This window comes from Mastigoproctus giganteus, chromosome 4 (assembly GCF_048544385.1).
Source record: "Mastigoproctus giganteus isolate SK-2022 chromosome 4, ASM4854438v1, whole genome shotgun sequence".
NCBI lineage: Eukaryota > Metazoa > Arthropoda > Arachnida > Uropygi > Thelyphonidae > Mastigoproctus > Mastigoproctus giganteus.
Genome location: NC_143578.1, coordinates 190,431,219 through 190,456,817, shown reverse-complemented (window position 1 = coordinate 190,456,817; position 25,599 = coordinate 190,431,219). Strand labels below are relative to the sequence as shown.

Sequence of the window (25,599 nt, the reverse complement as noted above, 5' to 3'; positions counted from 1 at the left end):
GAAGGTATTTACAATATGAGATATAATTAAAACGATACCAATTTAACTACTTTGGTAAATGGCTACGAATTAAATTGATGCAACTGCATTAACCTATAGACTAGACCTGTTAGTTTCATTTCTGTTGCGGGGAAAATAATGGAGACACTGGTTAAAGAAGCATTGCAGGATCACCTAGACAAGGCTGTAATAATAATTCAGACACAGGCATGGGTTTGTTAGGGGGTTTGACGAATTTGATTGGATACTATGATGTGGTCACAAAGGACCTGGATGTAAAAAATAATTTTGATATCATATACAGTACTTGGATTTCAGGAAAGCTTTTGATATTATGGCACGTGGAAGACTACTGTACATATTGAACAGTATGGCATTAAGGGTAAGTTGCTACAATAGATAAAAGGATGGTTGAGTGGGAGAAGACAAAGTGGTAATCAATGGACACTGCTCTTCGTGAACTAATGTTATTAGTCGAGTCCCCCCAGGGTTCGGTGTTTGGCCCATTGTTTTGTATATTTATTAGTAATACTGATGAAGGTATAGTAGGCTTAATATCCAAGTTTGCTGATAATACAAAGATCTTCAAGGTTGTTAATGACAGTACTGATACTATGCTACTGCAATAGGATCTAGAATCGTTGGGCAGGTGGGCTGAGAAGTGACGAATGAAGTTTAACTTGACAAATGCAAAGTACTGCATATGGGTAGCAGTAACCCCAGAGAAACGTACCAACCGTGTGGTACTACACTCAGGGTGTTAGAGAATGAAAAAGACCTGAGGGTAATTGTGCAGTCAGATATGAAGTTTTCTGAACAGTACAAAAAGACTGCAGAAGTAGCTCATGGTGTCTTGTCAATGATATACAGGAATTTTGCTAGCAGGGATAAGGGGGTGATTGTCCCCTTGTATATGGCAATGGTCAGGTCAGGCCATGCCTTGAGTACTGCGTACAGTTCTGGCGGCCTCATTTTTAAAAATATCTAGAGTTGCTAGAACAAGTACAGAGAAAGGCAACAAGATTGGTGAGGCGATAAATTCTGAAAATTGCAGCGTCTGGAGACTAGGCACCTGCGAGGTGATCTGATTGACCTCCTACCATACGTTTTAATAGCCGCCCACTGAAAAACTATCGATCAGTGAAGTACCTAGGAGTAATTTTAAACGACAGGAGAACTTTAATCCCCCATATTCAAGCTATCAAAGAAAAGATAAATGACTTTATCCACCGAATGACTTTAGTGCATGCTCAACGTAAAATTCAGCAAATTCAACGACTTATGCTACTACAAATGACCCGCGCATGTAGAACGACATCAACTGCCGCCCTACAGGTACTAACAGGCTGCCTCCCCTTGGACCTCCACGTCGCTTTTATCGGACTGTCTCATACCATTAAGAAGAATAAGGAAGCAGAAATCCTCGCTATTCAAACCCGTACCGATACCGACATCAAACAGGAACATAAACGTGTGTGGCTAGAATTGATAAACCTATGGCAAACCCGCTGGAATAACTCCACTACTGGTGCAACTACTATACTTTTCCTCCCTGAGGTAACCTACATCAACAAACAGCGTTCCACCTGGTTCTTCCCAAACGTATATGCTTCCTTCCTATTAACTGGCCACGGGTCCTTCAAGAGACGCCTTCTAGAGTTCGGCCTAGTCGAGGATTCCCTCTGTACCTGCGGGGAACCTGAAGACTGGGACCACGTGATGCACTCATGCAACGTATTAGACCTAAGAATCCAATAACTCCTAGACTTCCAAACTATATCACTTTGGCCAGAAACCAAGTTACTGGAATCTAACGATGCTTTCCGTGAACTAACCACTTATGCCAACGAGGTCTTTCGTCGTCGCTGGCATCACCTGCAACTCCCGAACACTACTCCTGGATAACCTCCTCCACACAGCAACTGATACCCAGCACCGGAAACTTCCAGTCATGAAATTGAAAATTGAGGCCAGTCCTGCCGAAGCCGCTCCGTGATTCTCCATTGTGACGATCCTGGACTCTTTAACTTGAACTTTACCTGTTCTCTTCTTCCTACCCACAGTCCTTCTCCAGGACTCCCACAACTGCACCTAGCACTCTTCCTGCTCCTTTTCGCCTGGGAGGATGCCTACGCTCTGTCGTCCCCCCGCTATCTTCCCTGTCTTCCACTTTCCTGTCTCTTCTCTGCTCTTTCCTTGGCTCTCCCCACTCTCGCTCCTGCAGGAGTGTGGACGGCCCGTCAGATGTCTTTTACTCCCTGGTCCGGCTCCTCGTATCAGTGGACGGATGCTGGGCGACTTCTTCCTGGTGATCGCGCCTCCCAGTAACGAAGGGGCCAGTCAAACAACACACTACTCACACATAACCCACACTGACTGGCTTTGCTATGTTAACAGAGTACTTAACGCGGATTTGTGGGAAACCAGAGGAACTGCATAACAATAACACTATGTCCACTATGAGGTGTTTAAGGTGTTGAATGGTTTGAGCAGGCTCAATGCTGATGGGATTCTTCCTCTTGCTCAGATTACGAACCTGAGGGGCATCAATTCAAATTGAAGAAAGACAGTGGTAGAATAGATATGCGGAAATTTGCCTTTAGCTAGCAGGTAGTTGATTGCTGGAACAAACTTCCAGTGCCGTTGTGGAAGTTTATAACTTAAATAAACTCAAGGAAAAACTGGACAAACTTTTAGATCTAATGGATGGATGAAATGTGAATTTTTTTTTTTTTTTTTTTTTGCTGTAGCTGTATAAGCTTGCTTTTTTGCATCGTTTGCCTCTACTAATGCTAATTCATGTTATTTCTCAGAAATAAGTCATCCATACTTTCAGTAAATTTCATCTCTCTCTGTTTACATGCGGTTTTGTTCATCAGTTTTGTTTTAGCTACTATGAAAATAACCGTACAATATCTAAGAGGAAATCCTTGAGTGTAGTGGAAAAGGTGGAAGTCCTTAATAGTGGAGATCGGAGCGCGTTAAAAAAAAAAAAATCACTTCATAATTTGGTATCTCTGCCAGTAGTATGTCAACCATTCTGAAAACCCTGTATCGATTCTCAAACTGTTTGAGGAAACGGGACCCAGTCAGAAGTGTGGGAAATTATGCCTGTATGAAGATGCAAATGAAGCCGTTTTTAAGTGGGTGAAGTTGATTCGAGACCAAAACATGCCAATATCAAGGCAATTATTAAAAGAAAAGGCTAATGGAGTACGCATCTTTTTTCGGATTTAAAACATTCCAAAACAATTCTGGTTAGCTAGACAAATTTAAAAAGTGTTCTAGCTTACTCGAAAAAGTTATTTCTAGTGAAAGGAGAGTTGTAATCAAAGAAGACCATTGGAAAGAAACAGTTTTGAAAAAGTTATGGAGGACTACGAGTCCAAAGATATATTCAACATTGATGAAACACTATTTTTTAAATGTTTGCCGAACAAGACACTGACTTTTTAAAGGTGACAATGTTTAGGTAGTAAAAATAGTAAGGAGAGAATTAGTCTTGGTTGGTGCAATATGGCTGTAATGAAAAACTGAAGCTTTTGGCAAAAGGCAAAAGTAAACAACCCCGATATTTCAAAGGAGTAAAGTCATTAGAGTTAGACTGCAACAAAAAATCTAGGATGACAAGTGAAATTTTTGCACAGTGGATTTTAAATGTCGATAGAAAGATGACAAAAGAAAACAGAAAAATCGCACCCTGTCCACCTTCACTTGATAATTTCGAAACTTACAAGTGCTAAGCTTGTTTTCTTCCCTCCAAATACCTCGTCTAAACTGCAGCCAACGGACCAAGGCATCGCACACAGACCTTGGCGGCGTTCTGTTTGATCAAAATATGGCCTTTGTCAACCAGATCGACAAAATAAGTACCAATTTTCTCGTCTACGATGGATCTCAAGGTAGCAACTGCTGCTACACTTCCGACATCCCCTCACTGTTAAAAAATTGATCACCTCCACGATCTACCGTGCCATTCTCTATGGTGCAGAAATTTGAGCCTCAGCCGCACCTACAAACCTTAAGCGGTTGTACACCGCTAAATACTGGTTATTGAAATGGACCAATAACAAGCTTCGTCTGCCTCCCGCTACCACAATCAGGCACAAGCACTCGAAATCCCGAGAGTGAAGTTCCTGATCGTGGAAAAGAGGCTGGTCTTCACAGACAAACTCATCGCAGGCTAAATATCATCTCGGAATGTTTGGAACGCTTGCTTCTCGAGGATCCCACAGTCAAGCCTAAGGTCGTCACCTGCACTTCTGGCTCACCACACGAGGCTTGCACTCACTGAGAGGTTTCTCCCCAAGCAGATGCTCGCTGCCCTGAACTATGTGGACGCCGATTTTGACAGGCTAATAAGTAACAAGGACAGATACAACTTTTATCAAAGACCTTGAACACTGACTTACTAAAAGAGGATCACGGCACTCCCATCCCATTGTTCCAATCTGTCATCACTGGAGCCCTATTGAATCATTGCCAAGTTGTATTTCTCTGTATTTGTATTCAGCTCTGTATTTTTACGCTGTGTTTTGTAGCCTTTTTTTGCATTTGTACGCTGTATTTAAGTACTATAGATTCTAATACCTCTCGTGTTTGGGGTTTACATAATAAAAAAAAAAAAAAACCCTTTCAAAACATGATATATTAGCAGCATTTGAAACTTACGTCAAGGCCTTCAGTGCGAAGAAAATGTACCAGAAAATATATTTGAGTGTTTAAATTTTTTATGAATAATGTATAGTAAAATCCAGTGTACAACAAAAAATAACCAAATATTTTAAGAAATAAATTTTGTAACCTGTTTTGTATTTGTATGCCGTATTTTATTCTGTTTTTTCTCAAACTACTATATGTGAGCCCCTAGCGCTCGTCGCCGTAATGGGATATTGTGCTGTGATTCTGTACTTCACAATAAAGAATTATTTATTATCAAGAATGTGAAAATGCACTATCGAAGGAGCATACTGAAAAAAATTATACTGAGAAACCAACAGACCTATAGATCGTTACAGATTTGCGGATGTACATATGAGAGTTGGCGAGAGTGTGGAGTCAAGATGTGACGGCAACAACGATTAATAATTGTTTAGCAAAAGCAGGTTTTGCTAAAACGCCAATTAACAGCGATGAGAGGGAGTTGAACTACTACAAGATATTGAGCAATCTTCGGAAGAACTCCAAGCGAGAGGTTTGATCAGTGGAGAAATTTTTCTTGACCAATTTTTAGGAGTTCATAATGATATCACAATAGCTAAATACCCGAGTGACTCCATTTTGCGGATTATTCAAAGAACTAGTGACAATATCAAAGATGAGTTGGATGAAAATGAGAGCAATATTAAACCAGATCTGATATTAAATCACATCGTGTCAATGAAATAATTCTTGCAGGAATAGAATCCTTTATCCCACACTCCACTTTAAAATCTCGTCCTTTATCTAAACCTTGGTTTCCCAATAAATGTGCTAAGGCTGTTCAAGAGAAGAACGTTGCATATTGTAATTGGCTTGTTTCTAATTCTTCAGTTTCATTTTCTGCTTACACCAAAGCTCGCAACAATTGTAAAGCAGTTATTAATCAGTCCAAACTAGAGTTTGAACAGGCTAAGAGTAGAAAACTTGCTTTTTGCCCTAATGGTAGCCGAGTATTCTGGTCTCTTGCCAAAGCTTGGCTGCAACTTTTGCCCATCTCTGCTCCCACCTCTGTCCAAACCAGATGGTTATGTTGTCACTTCAGCCAAGGATAAAGCTGACCTGCTAGCATCCCATTTTTCTTCCAACTCATGTATTAATGATCTTGGTAAAACACCTCCCACCATTCCCAACGCGCTCCATTCAATGCCTCCTGTGGTCTTCCGTCAAAAGTATGTCAGAAGGATTTTGATGAATCTTAATGCTAAGAAAGCTTCACGTCCCGATGGTATTTCTCCACTTGTTCTTAAAACTGTGCTCCTGAACTTACTCCTGTTCCTTGCTGCTTTTTTCACTTTCTTATTCCAAAGGTGTTGTTTCTTCTGCTGGGAAATTTGCTCATATCCAGTCAGTTCCTAAAAAGGGTGACAAATCCCTCCCATTCAATTATCGTCCCATTGCAATTACTTCTGCTCTTTCTAAAGTAATGGAGAAATCAATTAACCGCCAACTCTTAAACTACCTAGAAACCTTCTGTCTGATCAACGATCGCCAGTATGGATTCCGTTAGTGTCGATCCCCTGGTGATATTCTGGCTTATGTTACCCATTTATGGACTAATTCAATGGAAAAGTTCACTGAAACACAAGCAGTTGCTCTTGACATCTCAAAGGCTTTCGATCGTGTTTGGCATAAAGGCTTTCTAAACAAGCTTCCATCTTATGGTTTGCCAACTGTTTTTTGTAATTGGTTATCCAGTTTTTTCTCTGATCGCTCACTGAGGGTGATGGTAGATGGCTCTCTGTCTTCTAACTTTTCCACTAATGCCGGTGTCCCCCAAGGTTCAGTTCTTTCCCCCACTCTTTTCCTCTTGTATATTAATGACCTTCTTCCATTGACTGGAAATCCTATCCATAGTTTTGCCGATGATAGCACATTGCATTCCACTTTCCATTTTGAGAAACCTTGCCCTGCTCAATCAGCTTCAACTTCTCGAAAATCTGCTACCAATTCCTTAAATGCCGATCTGCGGGTAATTCTCCACTGGGGCAAAGACAACTTAGTTGATTTCAATCCTTCTAAAACTCAGTCTTGTCTTATATCTCGCAAAAAGGATTCTTCTGCTCATATATTTATCTTTAGTGACACTCCGATTTCTAGGCAAAATGATATATCTCTTTTGGGGATTACCCTGACTTCTAATCTCTCTTGGCACAAGCACATTACAAATATTGCTTCCTCTGCATCTAAAAAACTTGGTTTTCTCTTTCGCTCTCGGCGTTACTTTTCTTCCAAACAGCTGCTCACTCTGTATAAATGGCAAATCCGCCTAGCCATGGAATATTGTTCCCACATCTGGGGTGGTGCCCCCAAAACTTCTCTCAGGCTTCTTGATTCCGTTCAGAAGAGGGCAGTTAGGCTAATTAATGATTCGTCTCTAACAGAGTCTCTCCACTCGCCGTCTCATAGACGTACTGATTCTGCTGCATGCCTCTTCTACAGATATTTCCATGGGCACTGTTCTTCTGAATTGGCTTCTATAATTCCAGCTCTCTCTTTCAAAACAGTCCGAACACGTGCCGCCACCAGCCAACATCCATTTACTGTCCAACTTCAAACTCACAGAAACAACTTTTCATCTTCCTCGTTTATTCATTCAACTGCCGTTTTCTGGAACAACCTTCCTTCATACGTATTTCCTGAAAATTACAGTCTACAGAAGTTCAAGTCCAATGTCAACAAATATCTTCTTTCGTCTTCTCAACCTCCAACCCAAGCACGGTACTAAGTACTATAGGTTCTAATAGCTCTCGTGTTTGGGGTTTACAATAAAAAAAACTTTCCAAACATGAAATATTGGCAGCATTTGAAACTTACGTCAAGGCCTTCAGTGCGAAGAAAATGTACCAGAAAATATATTTGAGTGTTTAAACAAATTAGGACATTTTTATGAACAATGTATAGTAAAATCCAGTGTACAACAAAAAATAACCAAATATTTTAAGAAATAAATATTGAAAGTGTACTATTATTTTGTGCGCACATAAGTAGTTATTTCTTAATATGTACGTATTAATAAATTAATTGTTTGAAAATGCTAAAATATAGTAATATGGTTTAAGACTAGAGATACTGCATACTTTGGCAGAAAGAACCCAACGACCATAATGGATATATAAGTTTGAGAGGATGAGAATATGAAATATTGAAAGGATGAGAATAGGAAATGAGCTACCAAACGAGAATTGTAACTACGGAAAACATGGAAAAATAAAGAAGTGCTTATTGCTGAAAATCTACGTCGTCGTTAAGAGTCAAATATCGAAATCACAGGAAAGCAAGAGACTGAGGCCCTACTTCTTGCAGTCTTTCCTGTCATTTCGATGGTTGACCCTTGACGAAGACGTTGAAAAAAATTTAGTGTGTGTGTGTGTATATATATATATATATATATATATATATATATATATAGAAGTAGCAAGTGAAGGAGTGTAAGGGGAACGATCTAACAAAGCCAGAAATCGAAACTACGGAAAAAAATGGAAGGTTCCTGAAAAATAAACAGAAGTACTTAATACCATAGATCCCTTTTTTTTTTCTTTTTTTTTTTTTTTTTTTTTTTTTGTTATTGGCGCAGCGGCTTCTGTGGTCATAATACACCTTCCAAGGTTTTTGCAGTACTTTGATTCAAGTCCGAGGCGGGATTCGTACCCGCGACCTTTGGGTTGCCAGGCAAGCACTTTACCCACCCGGCTAGCCCGGTAGGCGTAGATCCCATAATTTCAACGTCTGCTTCAAGGGGTCTACCGTTGAAACCACAGGAAAAACAGCAAGTAGTAAGGCCTCTGTTTCTGACATGAAATATACGTAGCACGTGGTTGTAACAGTAGAGCCATGTTGGAATTTGAATTAAGTGTGATAAGAAGTAAAGTCAAAAAAGTAGCGGTAGGCAGGAGTAACGCTAGCGTATATTTCATGGCTGACGGAGGCAGAGAAAAGAGACACAGAAAGGGAAAAAAAAAGTAAAGAAAAGAAAATAACTTACTGGATTACCAATATCGGCGTAAAGTCGGTATGCTGAACATAGAAACACAACGTAGTGTGTCGATAAGGGGCCAAAGTACTTACCGCTATTTTGTTCGACATATTTATGGTATTGTTAGTTATTTGGTTTTTAGGAGCATTAGCAACTAAGGCCATATTGCTCCGGGATATGCGGTGGTCATTCCTGACCTTTCCGCATCCTCTGTATTTGGTGGTGACGGGCTCGAACCCCGGTCTAATCAAGAAGCATGTGCTACGCACTACTGCTCCTTCCCACCTGGCTACGGAGGCGCCATATTTATGGTATGTTGAAACGACCCCAAGTGTTGGAAAAAGGAGACAACAAGTCGGACAATGTTAAATTAAAATTAAGAGAGTATATTGGGCTATCGAAAATATAAATACATAAAGACAAATTTTAACTTTAGATGCCTTTTATAAGAAAAATTATTAAAACAATACAGCAAAAGTAAGATTTCTAAATCAAAAAGGTGTAGAAATATTTAAAATTTGCTCTTCAGAGCCTAATGCGTGGCACAATTGGAAAAATTAAACCTAGAAAAATTATAAAAAATTTAAAATAGCATTAGTAAAATTTAAATTTGTCAAACTACCCAACTTCCACGGCATCAGATGGAAGTTTATTCCAACACTCAATTACTCTCTTGCCGAAAGAAAATTTTTGAACATCTGGAAGCCATCCATTTCCAATTTAAATTTGTCTCCAATGGGTATGTTATTCGAGAAAGAGTATGGATGCCATCAACATTTAGTTTACTCAAGCCCACTTAAAGCCTTAAACACTTCAAACAGGTTTCCTAGCAGGTGCATAGTTTCCAGACGTCGCAATTTACAGAATGAATTAAATAAAGTCTTTCTTGGTAAGAGTAAACCCTTTTATGCCCCTGACTAACCTTATTGCTCTCTTCTTCGCCTGCTCCAACAGATCTACATGCTTCCTAAAATGAAACTATCAAACCTATAGGCAATACTCAAAATGTAGTATAAGGCAATGGTTAGGCTGAAACCTCCTTATCAGCTCCAGTAGGACTGGCAAGGTTCCTGTATATCATACAAAAAAACCATTAACTGTACTAGCAGCCTATCTGCACTGTTTAGAAACTTCATGAAAAACGTACAATTATCCCTAGACGCCATTCGATTTCCACAACCATGAGTATGGTGGCACCCCAATTGGTATGTTACTGATCCTATGCTGTACATTACATTTATTCAATACACCACCTTGCAATTATTATTTAGGCTAGTGCAGAATTATGAAGGGATGATAAGGACAACTGAAATGGCCAGTTTGATAAAAATTCACAGGCTTCCCACGCTGATTAGGGTGAAATGCCTTACCACAACTGTAAAAATGATCACTGGAAAGATCTCGGCACCATCATTCTGGGACCTGTGCTTTTGGAGAGTCCCTCAGCCTTCCCTCAGAGCGACTCCAACTCTATGCCCACATCTCAGCCGTCTCCACCTATCCGATAGGTTTCTGCCATATCAGCTACTTCCATGTGCCCAGTCTTTGGATGCTGACCTTAATAAGTTTTCTAGTGATAAGGAGTATAGACACCGCATCCTTAAATTGTACTTCCCCGTCCCTGATTCTGCTCCTTGAAGCTCTCCTTAACGCCGCAATCCAGCAATGCGACATGAAGATGGCTTACCAACGAACCATGTAGTTTTCCACCTGTATATTCTTTGTTCATTGTGATGTTTATAATTGTGTTATACTTTGAGTGTTGAGCTCTATTTACTTTTGATTCATTCATATATGTATTTTATATTTAATTTATTAATTTCCTTTCGTACATATTGTAATATCACTGTTAACCCCTGGCCTTGTGGCCGTGAAGGGCTTATTGCAATGTATCCATTGTATTACCATTATTATTATTATTGCAATAAAGATTTCCATTTCCATGATCTGCACACAAAGTACTAAACAAAAATAATAGTAAACGCGACAGCGAAACTATCAGACAGTCAGGTTAGTCGCCACGGTGGAGGGTGGAGGAGTCAAATGGACCAACATGTGGTTTTGTGTGGTTGTTAAAGGTCACATGAAAGTAGTTCGGCAATCTAGCAGCAGGAGGGCCCCAGAATTTAATTTAACCTCTAAGACTGGTTGGTTAGTTGCTGCAACTAAGGCCATAATGCGCCCATCTCTAAGCAATGCGTTCATAAAGATACTAATGTTTGCTTTAATGTGCGCTCGTACTTCAATGAAATAATATTATATTTATATTATAAATATATTTAATATTATTAAGTTAAATATTGTTTTAATTTCTTTGCAGATACTCGAAAATGGCGACCTTATCATCCGAGACATTGGTTGGCTAGACATGGGAGGTTATACTTGTGTAACAGAGAATTCTCATGGATCCGACAGGACGCTAACCTTCCTCTATCCCACTAGCGTAAGTAGACGAGATATATATATATATATATATATATATCAATCATATCATATCTTTCTCCATCTATTGTACTTTTGGCAAAACTGAATATGGTAACATGATTTGACAATGGTTAAATCTGCGTGCCAATATAACATGATTTGGCAATGGTTAAAACTGTGCCAAAATAGGATTGTTTTGTTTTTTTTTTATACGAAAACTCCAAACACGAAAAGTTTTCTTCCATATTTATAATTTTTCCCAAACACGAAAGGTATGGTGCAATGCTTATTGCACAAACCAATGTCCTGGAACGGTTTCAATTACCATAGAAGACAAATTTAGAATACCAGCATCAGACTTGCTTCATAGCTATAAGTACAACATTTATTCATTAATTCGCACCGCCATTATTTTTGTGTAAATATTTTATTTACCTAGTAAGAATATTTGCAAAATAGAAATTTAATGAAAGTTCCCCACATCCTATAGACTTATTCGGCGCGTTCGCATATACACACACACAGATGCTCCTAATGTCTTCACCATGTCCGTCTGCCTGTCCGCATGTAATGGAGGATCTCACATTGGAAATATTTTCAAAAATTATATTTAGACCTTTTAGAAATATTTCTCAAGCCATTCCAAATTTCATTAAAATACGACTAACAGAACTCAGGTAATTATTATTTCTTTTTTTCTATACAATTTATATGGAAAAAATAAATTCGTAGATAATGTAGTTTTAATAGCAATACTAACTTTAGACAGCCCGTACACGCTTCACATGTATTGTTATGCAGGAATCATTACCAAATGATGTTGCTTGTGAAGAGATACATATATACAGACAGAAGAGACAAAAAAAAAAAAGAAAAAAAAAGAGTAATAGAGGAGAAGAATAATTAAACTTTAGAAAACGTGCAACTACACAGTTTTATTAAGTGTTCTATAAAATCATAATCTTGGTAATTAATTGATAAAGAGAACTATATTTACTTTTCTATTAATCCCAGAAAAATAACAAAATTTAAGGAAAAAATCTAACGCGCTTAAAACATAACGTACTGCATACATTAACTTGTACAGTATCGAAATACTGTACAGATTACGCTATTGAATTTTTTTTTTTTTTTGAAGGAAAATTAGAAGTGTCCTTGAATAAAGAACACTTCCAACAGAAATTAATAAACACTTGTACTTTTAAAGTGAGACTGCTGTGCTGACACTAATGAGGTCAATCATTTGGTTTGTTTATTATTTGGAGCATCAGCAACTAAAGCCATATTGCTCCGGGGATATGCGGTGGTCATTCCCTGACCTTTCCGCACCCTCCGTATTTGGTGGTCACGGGCTCGTCCAAATACGGATTGTCCAAAAAGTAGTTATTTTGGGATTCGAGGGTAAGGACCCCACTTAAATGGGCCCCACTGACGAAAACATTACATATTTTCAATGAAAAATAGTAGAAATCAATACCATTTCAATTATAAAAATATATAAAAATGCAAAATACACAAGTTTTTAATTTCCTTGAATGCGGTGTATGGGCAGAGATTTCATCTCAATGCTATAACAGTTCTTACTGCACCGCTTCAAACACTTTCAAGCAGCAATTCTCTCTCAGGGTAACTTGGGAAATTTTTTTTTTTTTTTTTTTTGGCTGGTGCAGCATAAGCCTCAGGCTTCCTTGCACCATATAGCTAATAATAATAATAAATAATAATAACATAAGATTAATAACCAGTTGATAAACCAACTATTTGTACGTCATCCAACAAGTAAACATACCATAAAATACACCCATCAGAGACGCAATGGAGAATTACCATACTGCCATATAATACAACTCAGGGGACCCGGAACAACGTTACAGAGCCCTTTAGTATAATTGCTAGAGATTGCGTGTAGACCATTCAGAAATCTGAACGGAGGGTCCAGGACTTAATAGTTTCACCTCTGCACAGAAATACGATCTTTCTTTCCCAAGGCTCGTCTATTCTTATTCGCACCTTGTTGATGGACTTCTCAGATATTTCCGAAACTTATTTAATGCCGATGGTGAACTGTTTTTTTTTTTTTTTTTTTTGTTCTGGTAAACAGTTTTACATAGAAATTGCCATCGTTCGAGTCATCTCCAGCATTCTGGCTGCGTCCATGAATTCTTCTTTTAACGCGTTCTACGTGCGTACAAGTTCGCGTGCGATTTGCATATCGCGATACATACTTGCTTTCGTCTCACTTGTCAGTTCGATTTCTCTAGATAATAATAATAAAATTCTTTATTCATAGAAATGTAGGCCACGATTCCCGCTACAGGCAACCAGAAGAATCTTATAATTACGTGGACACATTACATTCAGTTGTTTGTTTGTTATTTGGCTTTTAGGAGCATTAGCAACTAAGGCCATATTGCTCCGGGAATATTCGGTGGTCATTCCCTGACCTTTCCGTATCCTCTGTATTTGGTGGTAACGGGCTCGAACGCCGGTCTAATGAAGAAGAGTGTGCTACGCACTGTTGCTCCTTCCCACCTGGCTATGGAGGCGCTTACATTCAGTACGTACAAAACTACATGGGTACACAGCTAATATTGCAATAAATGTATTTTATAGTTATTATAATAGATTGATTATACAGAGCTTATATTCCATTATAGTACATAGATTTGATAGTTATCGTTACAAGCTGCAACACATTGAGACAGTCTGGACACTTTCACTGGGAGTTATGACTAGTTCCGCTGACAACTGCAGGAATGCTGAATGCACTTGACTATGGATTTGCGCTTTTCTTCTCTGTAGACAGAATCTCTGGACCCCACATCCAAATCAATGTTTGCGGAGTTCAGCGAGCCGATGATGCTGTTCGGGAAGTGCCGCTTGAAGGTCGAGCGCTTCTGCAGGTTAGAACAGAGCACTGGACGGTTTCTGAGGGCTCTACCAGGGATTTTCCAGCCTAGATTTCCCCGATATTAACGAAGTCTAGAGCAGCGGAGCACAATTTAAGCGCCATTGTGAGCTTCCTCGCATATCCCAGGTGCTGGGCCGGGGTGTCTCTCAGATTTATGCAGAGCTGTGATTTTGATGTTGTATAGGGTAGGTGAGCCCAACTGTTAGCCCACTTTAGGACTCAGAATTCCAGACCCCAGAGCGTCTTCAGACTGGACATAGGAGCAGCCGACCGAACTTCAATACCATAACTGATGATAGAACTAAAGTAGTAGAGGAGAAATTTTCTGACTGTTTCCTTGTTGTGCGCTCTACAGAGATCAAGTTTCATACCCCAGAAAGCCCGTAATGCTCTTGAACGCGGTTGCTGGATTTGTTCCTTATACGTTAGGTTTTCATGCAAGATGGCGCATCTTTGCATTCCGCTTGACCTACACTCAGCCACAACGTATGCTGTACGAAGTTGGTACCACATTTTCCCATAACAGTATTATTCGGAAACATTTTTTCTGATGAATTTCTCTTTCCCAATTATTTATATTGTACAAATTTTGTTTTCTGAAGAACCATTCCAACTACAGACCCATCTGTATAGAACTTAAATTACCCCACCGCGTTTGGACGCCTCTGCCGGTATAGTACCCGCAGTTTTGATAAAATGTGTGATAGGTCCTATGACCAAGAACTCATAAAATAATTCGGTTAATCTACAATACACGGTACCCCTTTAGGTTAGTGTGTTCATTCCGTTTTTCTCTTAATCCCTCCTGATTAGTGACTTAACACAACTTGACTCTTTTTGACTAGCCCAGGGGTGGCGAACCTTTTTAAAGATGCGTGCCAAAATTGGCTAAATCGCGTGCCAAAACTGGCTAAATATTTTAAAAACTATCCTTGCGTTTCAGAACACAAAATGCATAATGCTTATTATCCTTCTTAATCATACCACATCTTTCACTCCAAGATTCTTGAAATTCTCTGTTATTCCCCTCTTAATTTGAACGTTTTTGTTTCTTTGCTGATTGAGCTGGCATTCGAAACAATCTATAAAGGGCAAATAGCAATTAAAATATTTATGAAAATTTATCAGAATTAATGAATAATGATCTTCAATCCACATACAAACCGTAATTGACAATGAAGGAGCACTAAATGCTGAATTTGGATAATATATCTCAACATAATTTTACCAGTAACTTGTGTTCTGATGTGAAATATACGAATTTTTTTCTTAATTTCGTTTCACAACTTCGTCAGTACATCTCACCACTCCTATTTCAAATAAATCACTGCATGAAGTCTGAAATTTTTTTGGGGCGCTCTGAATTTCGCGTGCCCAAAAAATTTATACGCGTGCCATGGGTTGGCCACTCCTGTACTAGCCGAAAATGAAAGTTTAGTTAAAATTAAAAAAAATCAGTTTATGTTATGCCACTATTCGGGAGATATTCAAGCGCAAAACAGAATAAACATCCTAACCTAAAGGGGTATCGTGTACTAAAGTTTAACCAATAATTCGTCTTAACTATTTAAATAAGTCTTGAAATTAAACCGAAACTGGGTTTAAAACCTTCCCAGGGACCAATGGAAGATACGCTGAAAATTTTATATTATGGAAATTTTCACTGTCGAATAAAGCCTAACACAATTTCATTTATAAATACAGATTTCTGTAGAAGGGAAATTGAAAATGACAGTACAGTATTCGGTTGTTGTAGTAGGGTTTTAGAAGCATCAGAGACAACGACCATATTGCTCTGTTTATATTTACTGTAGATTGCGTGTGTTCTGTGGTAAATTTTCTGGTTACTGGACGAAAAACCCGAGTTTCCGGGAGAAAAAACCATGCTGCCCTCGCCTGAGACCGACCAACTCAGCCACGTTGTGAAAAAGACCCATAAAAATTCCTCCCGTCATCTATGGGACTTGAAACATGTCTTTTCCTTCCGGTAAGGGGAGGAGAACGGCGATCCTACCAACTGTGCTGTCCACGAGGGCATACTGTATTAGGATTCAAACCTTAGGAAACTAAAAGAACATCGCTGAAAATTTTATACCATGTCAATATTTTCTTAACTAATGGTCGAACAAGTATACTTTCATTTAAATAAGAAATAACTGGATGTGTATGGAAGGAAAAAAATTAAATTGTCCGATTTGATTGAAATTTGAAACGGTAATCGAAAGAGCCAAATATAACATTAATGAAAAACCGTGCATGTAGGGTAGAGATATACGTGCGGACAGAGAGAGACTTCGTGAAGGTAATGTGTGCTTTACTCATTTGCGAACGCGTCTTAAAATATAATAGCTTAAAAATAATAGACATGCGTGTTTTTTTTTCAGATATGTAGTTTAGTTATTCCAAAAATAACTCTGTCCTTATGTATGTGGAGGGGGGTTTAGTATTCTTGACAGCAATATTAACACTACGACAGGTTCTGCGTACCTAGATGTACATCACTTTAACTAATTTAACAAATAAATCTGTAAAAAAAAAAAAAAAAAAAAAAAATACGTAAGCATTCCATACTAGCAAGGAAACTTTTCTTTTAATTCATGTACCAAATACGAGCATGAACTCATATTTTAAATAATAATACAATATAATAAATTCGTATTTGAAATAATAATACATTATAATTTTATTGGCAGCATCAAAAATACTGTATAAACTTATTAACGGGCCAAATACCTTATCAGCCAGTTATCGGACGCGAATCGGGTTAAATTACATTAATGCATTCCTGAAATGGTGCGGGGGGGGGGGAAGAAATGCAAAAAAAAATTCAAAAATTCCCAACTAAGGAGGACAAAATTATAAATTAATAAAGGCAGTTAATTAAACACTTCATTAATCAATTTCTGATCTTGCTATATCTGAACTAATCTAATCTGGCTATATCTAAAAAGCTAATTTCGATAAAATATCGGTAATGATAACACGGTAATGTTTCGCATTATATTTATTTAGTATTACCGAATGCACAACCTAGGAAAGAGGAGGTGAGGAACCATAGTTTGAGTTGGTTACGTTTCTGACATATCATCCACTGCAGTTCTATGTTTAATATTAATACTTTTTTTTTTCTAAGAAGGAAATAGAATTCTGAATTTTAATAATACATTCCTTCTTTCCAAATTATAATTAGTATCACTGCCATAATAATAAACACGATCTAATTTCCAATAAAACAGCAAAATTACGATACTTCAACACTTCTCCAACGGAGAAGCATATTCCTATTTATTTAAAATGTATACTATTATTCCCTCCTACAAATAAATTGCGACATTAATAATACATATCGCAATTTATTTTAATTTAATTTATAATAAATAAAAAAAATAAATTACGATATTACTTTTTTTTTTTTGTAGTATTCAAACAAATCGTGAAGGATCTTCTCTATATACAATATGAGATTGGTGTACTAAAAACCAACCTGGTTTGCTCACTGCCGAATATAAAATGAGACTATGCTCTTCTTATACAAATGCACTGTATTAATAGAAAATAATATATAATAATTCGTGGGCCTATGGGCCTCTGTCACAGTTGAGTTCTGTATTGCGGATGGCGAGCAAGGCCTAAAAATCTCACGCACTGCACTAATCTGTTCTTTCCAAAATATTTAGTACAGCTGTATACCACACATAACGTATAAAACTTTCATAGGTGATACATGCATATAAATAAACAAATATCATGAAAATAAGTACACATGCGAAACTAAAATAAGTATACGCAAACTAAAATCGCGAATGTAAATAAATGAAAACTAAAAGTACCACAAAAGTGCAGTTAACAAAAGCGCAGTAGTAAAAATCGTTTGCTTTTTACTAATGTAGGGCACACAACCTAATATTGCTTTGAAAATGATGACTGCAAAGGATATTACTTGAAAAACTAAAATAATTATCATGAAATAAATACATACATGGAATGCGTTGTTGATACTACTCCACTTATAAGATTTTGTTCTTTCCCGGATTTAAACAAGGTAAAAACACTACAGCACAAGTTAACCACAACGAACTACATTTTCTTCCAAAATACACTGACGAAGTGCCATCCAGCAGATGGCAGTGTGCATAACATTGCGCTTCAATCACGCTACAAATTATATTGAAACAATTTTATTAACGTAGTGACAAAAACATACTATTTTTGCCAGTATAAAAATAATCAATCAGCATACTAAAGAATTTCTTATTTTTTTTACATAAAGACATAATTAATTATTAATAACAATAGTTTTGAATTACTATGTATATTTTCTAATTTAAAACAGGTCGGTAAAAATTTAGGAATAACCAAAAAATATAAGAACATTTACGTATATACGATGAATTATATTATCATTGTAAATAATTTTATTTACTAATTCTTGTGCCAAAACAACCCTCCGTGTTAATAATTTCTGCGGGTACATAGCATAAAGGGTTTGCTGTGCATAAGCAGTAAATACTGTATTTATTTATTTATTTATTATAGCGTATGTCCTTCTTATTACTGTATTCGCTAGGTGAGCACTGACCAACTTTTCTAATATACATAATGCCATTTTGAAATGGAAACTGTACTGGCAGCATGCAATGTAGCCATGCCCATATATACATTGCTCGTCGCTGAATCTTTCCAACCCAAAAAAAAATTATATATTTAGCTAAAATAGTAAACAGGGACAGGTATCTATATGTAATCTCTGTATTTTTATCTAATAAAGACTTAGTGATTTAGGATTTATTATCTGGCGGCACCGGGGGTGGTCTCCCCAACTCCGCATAGTACTCTGTGATGCCAGAATAGGTATGTGTAAGTGTGGGGTTGTGCAGTATATGTTGGGTTGTGTTGTCCTTCTAGCCGTTTAGCTTTGGGAACCCTTGTGGATTCCATATTGCCCGTCACTAACCCCGCGGAAGTAGGCAGGGCAGCGCAATAGAGGGAAAGCTTAGGCAACACCAGAATGAATTACAGTATTATATTTTCCAATCACTATGCCACTGTTGGCACGACCGTAGTTGCGTAGCCAAGCCAAAGTAAAAAGTAACTCACGCTACACATTCTAATCCAACTGATACTGCAAATACGGTAATGTTTTTCTACCCTATTCTTTAACAATGACAGTAGGAATTTTCGTGAATCTTTTTCACAACGTGGCCGATTTAGTTGGTCTCAGGAGAGGGTACCATGGTTTTTACTCCAGGAAACTCGGTTTTTCTTCCAGGAAACAGGCAAATTGACTACATTACAAACTTATAGATATAATATACACATGAGTGATCACTGAATTATGACCACCCATATGAAAACTGAATGCGACCCGTTGACCACGTGAGGTACAAGAGTGCGAAGTTAGTCGACCTACGTAGCATAGATAAGGTTTCAGTGGTTGAGTAGGTAGTAAAATTCCGAGCGTGTTGTGTAAAAGGAAGCATTTATCGGACTTTGATAAGGACAAATTGTGGGTGCTCGACGAGCTGGTGCCTCGATTTCCCAAACGGCTGAACTGGTGGGGTGTTCGAGAGCCGCCGTAGTTAAAGTGTACCAGGACTGGCGTCAACATGGTCAAACAACGACCCGATGGCAAAACTGCAAAGGTCAGCGAAAGGTTGATGTTAGAGATGAGCGCCGGGTCCGACGACTCGTGCGGGCGAACAGGCGCAGCACTGTTGAATAGTTGTTGTACTGTTGTAGTCTACCCAATACAACATGGGCCAAACCGGAACAATATCTGACATGACCATGCGTCGCACGCTCGCCCGTATAAGTTATACCAGCAAACGACCCCTACGGCATCCTCTCCTAACCAAGGTTTATCGGCGTAAAAGACTCGCCGGGTGCAAAGAGCATGCAGTTGGACGTTAGACAACTGGAAGAAGGTGTGCTGGTCGGATGAGTCACGTTATTTACTCCACATCGTGGATGGTCGTGTACAGCTTTGGCGTCAACAACATGAGGCTCTTGATTCATCATGCATGGTATCAAAAGTGCAGGCCGGTGGAGGCGGTTGTATGGGGGCATGTTTCACTGGCAGGAACTTGGACCCCTGGTGCATGTAGAACAACGTATCAGTGGTCTCCGCTATCGTCAACTGCTTGCTGACTTTGTACTCCGCTATGTTACACTTTTTCCCGAATGGCGATGGTGTCTTCCAAAATGACAATGCGCCGAGCCATCGGGCACTTGTTGTGCAGGAATGGTTTGAGGAACACAGTTCTGACTTCCAGCATATTGATTGGCCTCTGAACTCTCCCCCCGATATCAATACCATAGAGCACTTGTGGGACACTATGGAATGGCATATCAGCCGTCTGGATACACCAATCACATCCATACCTGCATTGATGACCGCATTACACACTGCTTGGTTGGCCATACCTCCCGAACGCTTCCCACATCTTGTTAAATAAATGCCACGTCGGATAGATGCTGTACTGAGGGCATAGTATGCATAGTGTTAAGGGTCAGGTGCCACCTGATTTCCCACATCTGCGCCCATGCACGCTGTGAAGAAATACAGTACAAAGTACTAATGTAAATGCCAGAAAAGTGTTGTCTGTTGTATATGACATATAGCGTTAGGTTCTGTTGTGGGTCCTGGCAGGGCCCCTGGTGGAACCCTACGTTGTCCGCATACATCACTAGGAGGTAGCTAGGCTGCCCATAATTCTCTGGCTGGTTCCCGTCAGGGTCGCCTGAGCTTCCTAGGCAGATGCCAAGTAAAAAAATAAAATAAAAGTAAATAAATAAATAAAAAATAATAATAAAATAAAATAAAAGTAAATAAATAAATAAAAAATAATAATAAAAATAAAAAAAATAATTAATAATAAAAAACACACCCACAAATTTCAATCAAAGAATGGCTGTAAAATAACAGATAAAAATTTTTATACATTTTTGAATATATTTAAAGAAAAACTGAACTTACTATTAAAAGGAATACATAAAAAAAGTAGGAAAAATTTTGCTGATATTGCTGCCTTGCAACACTTTACCAATACCAGTACTATTATATACTATAGTACTGTATACCAATACTATTGTACGCAAATATACATTTTGAACATATAAATAAATTTATTCATCTTAAACTGCATCACTTGTGAATGCAGTTTAAAAAACTGCATTTTTAACTACATCACTTGTGAATTTTGCAAATAATGTGTTTTGCGCTGCATTGTGGGTTGCAGAAATGTTCGAAATGCATTTGTTAGATGGGATATATATTTCTGTGAATGAAATCCAATAAAAAGACTCCACTTGATATACCTAATTGCCATAAATATCTTCCCAAAGGGTAAAATGCGTAATTAATGGAAATATGAGAAATTATGCAAATAGCAATCATGACAACCAAACATACATTTTATTGCATTTACGTGTACAACTGAATTGACAAGTTAACGTACTAGTATTATGTACTGCAAATCAGCAAAATAAGTTCTCAATATTTAGCTGTTCACGATCTTGCAACGATCTGGCACAGAGTTAATCAACTTCTGGATATATGGTTGCCCAATTTCGGATATCACACCTTTAGAATGCTTGGCTGCAGCTGAATGTTACTTGGCCTTCTCTTCTTCTGAGCATTTTAGACGACATTATGTACCAGCAATTTTCAATAGGGTTTAAATCTGTACTGTTGCCGGGCCAGTCCGACATGTAATGCCAGCATTTCTGAGGTACTTACACCAATGTTTTCCCTCGTTTTTCTCCCTTAAGGAGAAAAACGAGGGAAAACATTGTGTAAGAACGTTTTAAGCCTTGTGAAGACAAGAAGACAAAATCATCATTAAATCTAAATAGAATAAAACTTACCAATTTTGCTGTGTGGCAAGGTGCTGAGTCCTGTTGAAAAATGCAGTTTTGGATGTCTGTGTGGTGATCTCTAATAACGGATTTTAGGCACTCCTCCATAATAAACTTAATGTGCCCCATCCCTTTGTTGTTATGCATCCCCAGACCATATGACCGGCGGGAACTTTACAGTCGGTGTTATGCAGTCAGGATATTATGCCTCCGAATTTTCGCCGCCGTAGCCAGGTGGGCAAAGGCAGCAGTGCGTAGCACACGCTTCTTGATCAGACCAGGGTTTGAGCCCGTCTCCGCCAAATACGGAGATGCGGAAAGGTCAGGGAATGACCACCGCATATTCCCGGAGCAATATGGCCTTAGTTGCTAATGCTCCTAAAAACCAAATAACAAACAAACAAACAGCCTCCGATTTTCGTCTTCGGACATATCGCTTCCTATCCGAGCCATTCAGGTAGAATTTCGATTCGTCAGAAAAGATGACGGTGTTCCATTGCACTTTTATTCATGAAACATGTGTTTTAGCCCACGTAAGTCGCTTCTTCTTCATTTGTTGGATCAACAAAGGTTTCTTCTTGGGCCGATAGGCATGCAAACCACATTTCGAAAGACGTCTTTGGATAGTTCGTGCACTTGTTTCAACACCAGAGGACATCTCAAAGTCCAGTTTTAGATCAGGAGCACTAGCATGGCGATTACGAAGGTATAGCCGTTTCAAATATCGATCTTGAGAAGGCGTAGTCACTCTCTTACGGCCTTATCCAGGTCTTCTCTTCACTTCATGCTTTAATTTCAGCACTCGGGATACTGTTGACTGGTGGCAGCCTATTTTATCAGCGATAGCACGCGTAGAAAGATCTTCCTATGACAGAGCAACAGCTACACTTTTTTTTCTTGATGTCAACTGAACATATGGAGCCATGCTTACACTTCCGCAAAACATTATACTAATGAACGTGCATACCCTTCCAACGCCGTATTTATAGAAACGGCTGATGCAATACCTTGCAATTACTGTCTGGTCCAATACCTTGCAATTAGTATGATGCAATAGAAGCGTTATCTGACGCAATACCTTTGCTTTGCGACAAACAAAATGACTGTAATCAAACATATCTTACACGTTTCACTACAAATGTTACTTTTTTTTTAAGGTAATACAGTTTTTTTGTCAGCCACTGTATGCCACTTTACCTCCCTTCCTTGCGACAGCAAACCAATATCAATGATGAACAGTAATAAGTTGCATCCGCAGTAGCACAGCTAATCTCCCACACCAGTTGGAAAATGCCTGGATTCACATCACGTCAAATTCGTATCCTGGATTTTTTTTAAACCTGGGTGACTTAGCCCAGCAAAGGTTAATGGAGATTATCCCGTGGAAATTAGGGCTTTTCTTCTTACAAACAGACAAACCGACCAAAGAATATTCGCAGCTTTATACACCGTATACTGACCCTTCACAGGCTTTTTTTGCTTTTGCACTTCACACGTAACTGAAGTGGTACATTCTGCCTACGATACCAGTAAGAGCGCTTTTATATTATTTAATTTATGTTATATTTTGAATTTCCCAAAGCAAATTGAGATTATTACAGCATATTTTTTAATATCATTCACACTGAAAACATGATGGGATTTAAAATGAAAAATCACAAAATCTCCCACCCAGTACTATGCTTCAAAGTCCAACAGTATGTTTGGACTTTCTCCAAATATACTATTGTCGTTCGTCAATTGATATTATTTACGTCAATCGGTAATAGTTAATTCAAACATTTAAAAATATAACTTTTCTTCTTTCAAATCATAAGTTTCTATATTAATAATCATTTTTTGACTATAAATGCCTGTGTGTTTTTCTAGGGAAAAGATCGAAACTCATCGCCATAGTACTGCTCTACTGATTCTCATAACAGCTCTAAATTGGACAGCCAAAGTCGAAAGCAGTGACAAGAAAGACAATGAGCAAGCCACCAGTTGTTGAGATCACCCATTGCTCTCTTTTGGTGCTTCTATATTTCATTCCATGGGAGTGTATGTATATGTGTCTGTGTGCGTATGTGCATATGTGTGCGCCGCGTATCTACAGGTCGACACCAAGGGAAGTTTAAAGGGATCGCCAGTGATATTTTCATTCCCTTCAACTGACTATGACTAAATACGTCTCATCGACACACTACACACATACATACTTTATAACACACGTTTTAATTTATTCATAAAACAATATATTTTGACTCCTCTCGAAGAAGTTCGGCACATTATTTATTTATTGGTATTTTGGAAAAATATTGTAAATATGCTCTCTTGGTCTCTGCTCGTCAATAACTGTAAACAGTTGGTTTTTCAAGATGAAAGAAAATAAAATATTGGAAAATAAATCATGGTCGCAATATTCTTCGACATTTACACAATTGAATGGAACAAATCTTAGTTTGAGAAAAAGCAAAAATACGCACGATATATGACTGTTGTTGTTGTGTATCTTATTCTATGTAACTTTCCCTGAGCAGTGTCGCAACTATTGGTTCCATAAAAATAAACCATTGGGCGCCTGTCCCCCAACTCTCAAATATAGAAGACAAATACAACATTTTAAAATAATGTGCCTCACCGCAATTGCAGTGTCATAGTTATGCCCGTTTTGGAGATTAAGGCACTTTTTTGTTGGGGAAAATTTAGGAACATTTTATTGATTTTTTTACATGCCGAGGAAATGGGCAAAGTCATACAAATATATACATACAGTAAATAATATTACATATTAAATAAATAATCATTAAATTATCCTAATTTTAAAAATTAAAAGAAGATATTTGAAAGATAATGGAAAGTAACAACATAAATAGCAGATATGAAAGAGTAAATTCCGCTAGTAAAATATGGTTCATTAAGCGAAATTTGTTTTCCAAAATACACTGAATTTTGTAAAAAGTGAATTTTACCAATTCACCATTTAATATTATGTTTTATTTTGTGAAAATAATAATAATTAATTAGTAAGTAAAGTTGTCAAATGTCACAAACGGCCCAAAGGCCATTTACCAGCAAATGGCAATTATTGTTCAGTTTTTACAAAATGAGATTTCAGTGGATAGGACCTAAAAAAAAAAAAAGCGGGGGGAAGAAGAAATAAGTTAGCCGAGGTAATTAAAAATTGTGTTAATTAAATTTTTGAGTGTGGGGTACGATTATTAGGGGTGGTTTGAACACTAGTCATGAACATTTTTTAAGAGAACGGGGAGAAGACTGAAGGCTGGAGGAAACAGACAGAAATAATGGGATCAATAGAGAAGCCAACCCCAAAGAGTCAGTGGCAGGCCTATGTCCCACCAGAGGAAAGGAGGGATACGAGGGGGTATCAAAAAGTTCGTACCCTTACTAGAAATAATAGCCCTAAAAAGGTGAAACTTCACAAGAACTTGAATCCTTTTCTATGTACTCGCCATGTATAGTAACCTATTTCTCCCTATGGCCTATGGCTCAATTGTTTAATGCCTTGATCATAGAAATTCCACACTTTTTGCCCGAAAGCACGATTCCACTTCACTGATGACTTCCTGAGACGAATCAAAGCGGTGTCCACGCAATGATTTCTTCATTTCCTGAAACAATAAGAAGTCTGATGGTGCTAGGTCAGGTGAATAGGGTGGGTACTGCAGTAGTTCGAAGCATTACAGAAATCCAACAGTCGGCGAGAACATTGCATTCGACATTGTTTCTGCAA

The 25,599-nt window shown here is 38.1% G+C and overlaps 1 protein-coding gene across 2 annotated transcripts in view; it reads left to right on the top strand.

Moving 5' to 3' along the window:
* The window catches only part of LOC150087280 (zwei Ig domain protein zig-2-like), a 165,791-nt gene extending 141,642 nt beyond the window's left edge, over window positions 1–24,149 (top strand). For both annotated transcript variants that reach the window (XM_090371945.1, XM_090371944.1), the window contains exons 7-8: window positions 10,995–11,117; window positions 23,736–24,149. In XM_090371945.1, coding sequence (XP_090228071.1) covers window positions 10,995–11,117; window positions 23,736–23,762 — 150 coding nt within the window. In that variant the 3' untranslated portion in view covers window positions 23,763–24,149. The remainder of the gene's footprint in view (window positions 1–10,994; window positions 11,118–23,735) is intronic.
* The last annotated feature ends 1,450 nt before the right edge of the window (window positions 24,150–25,599 follow it).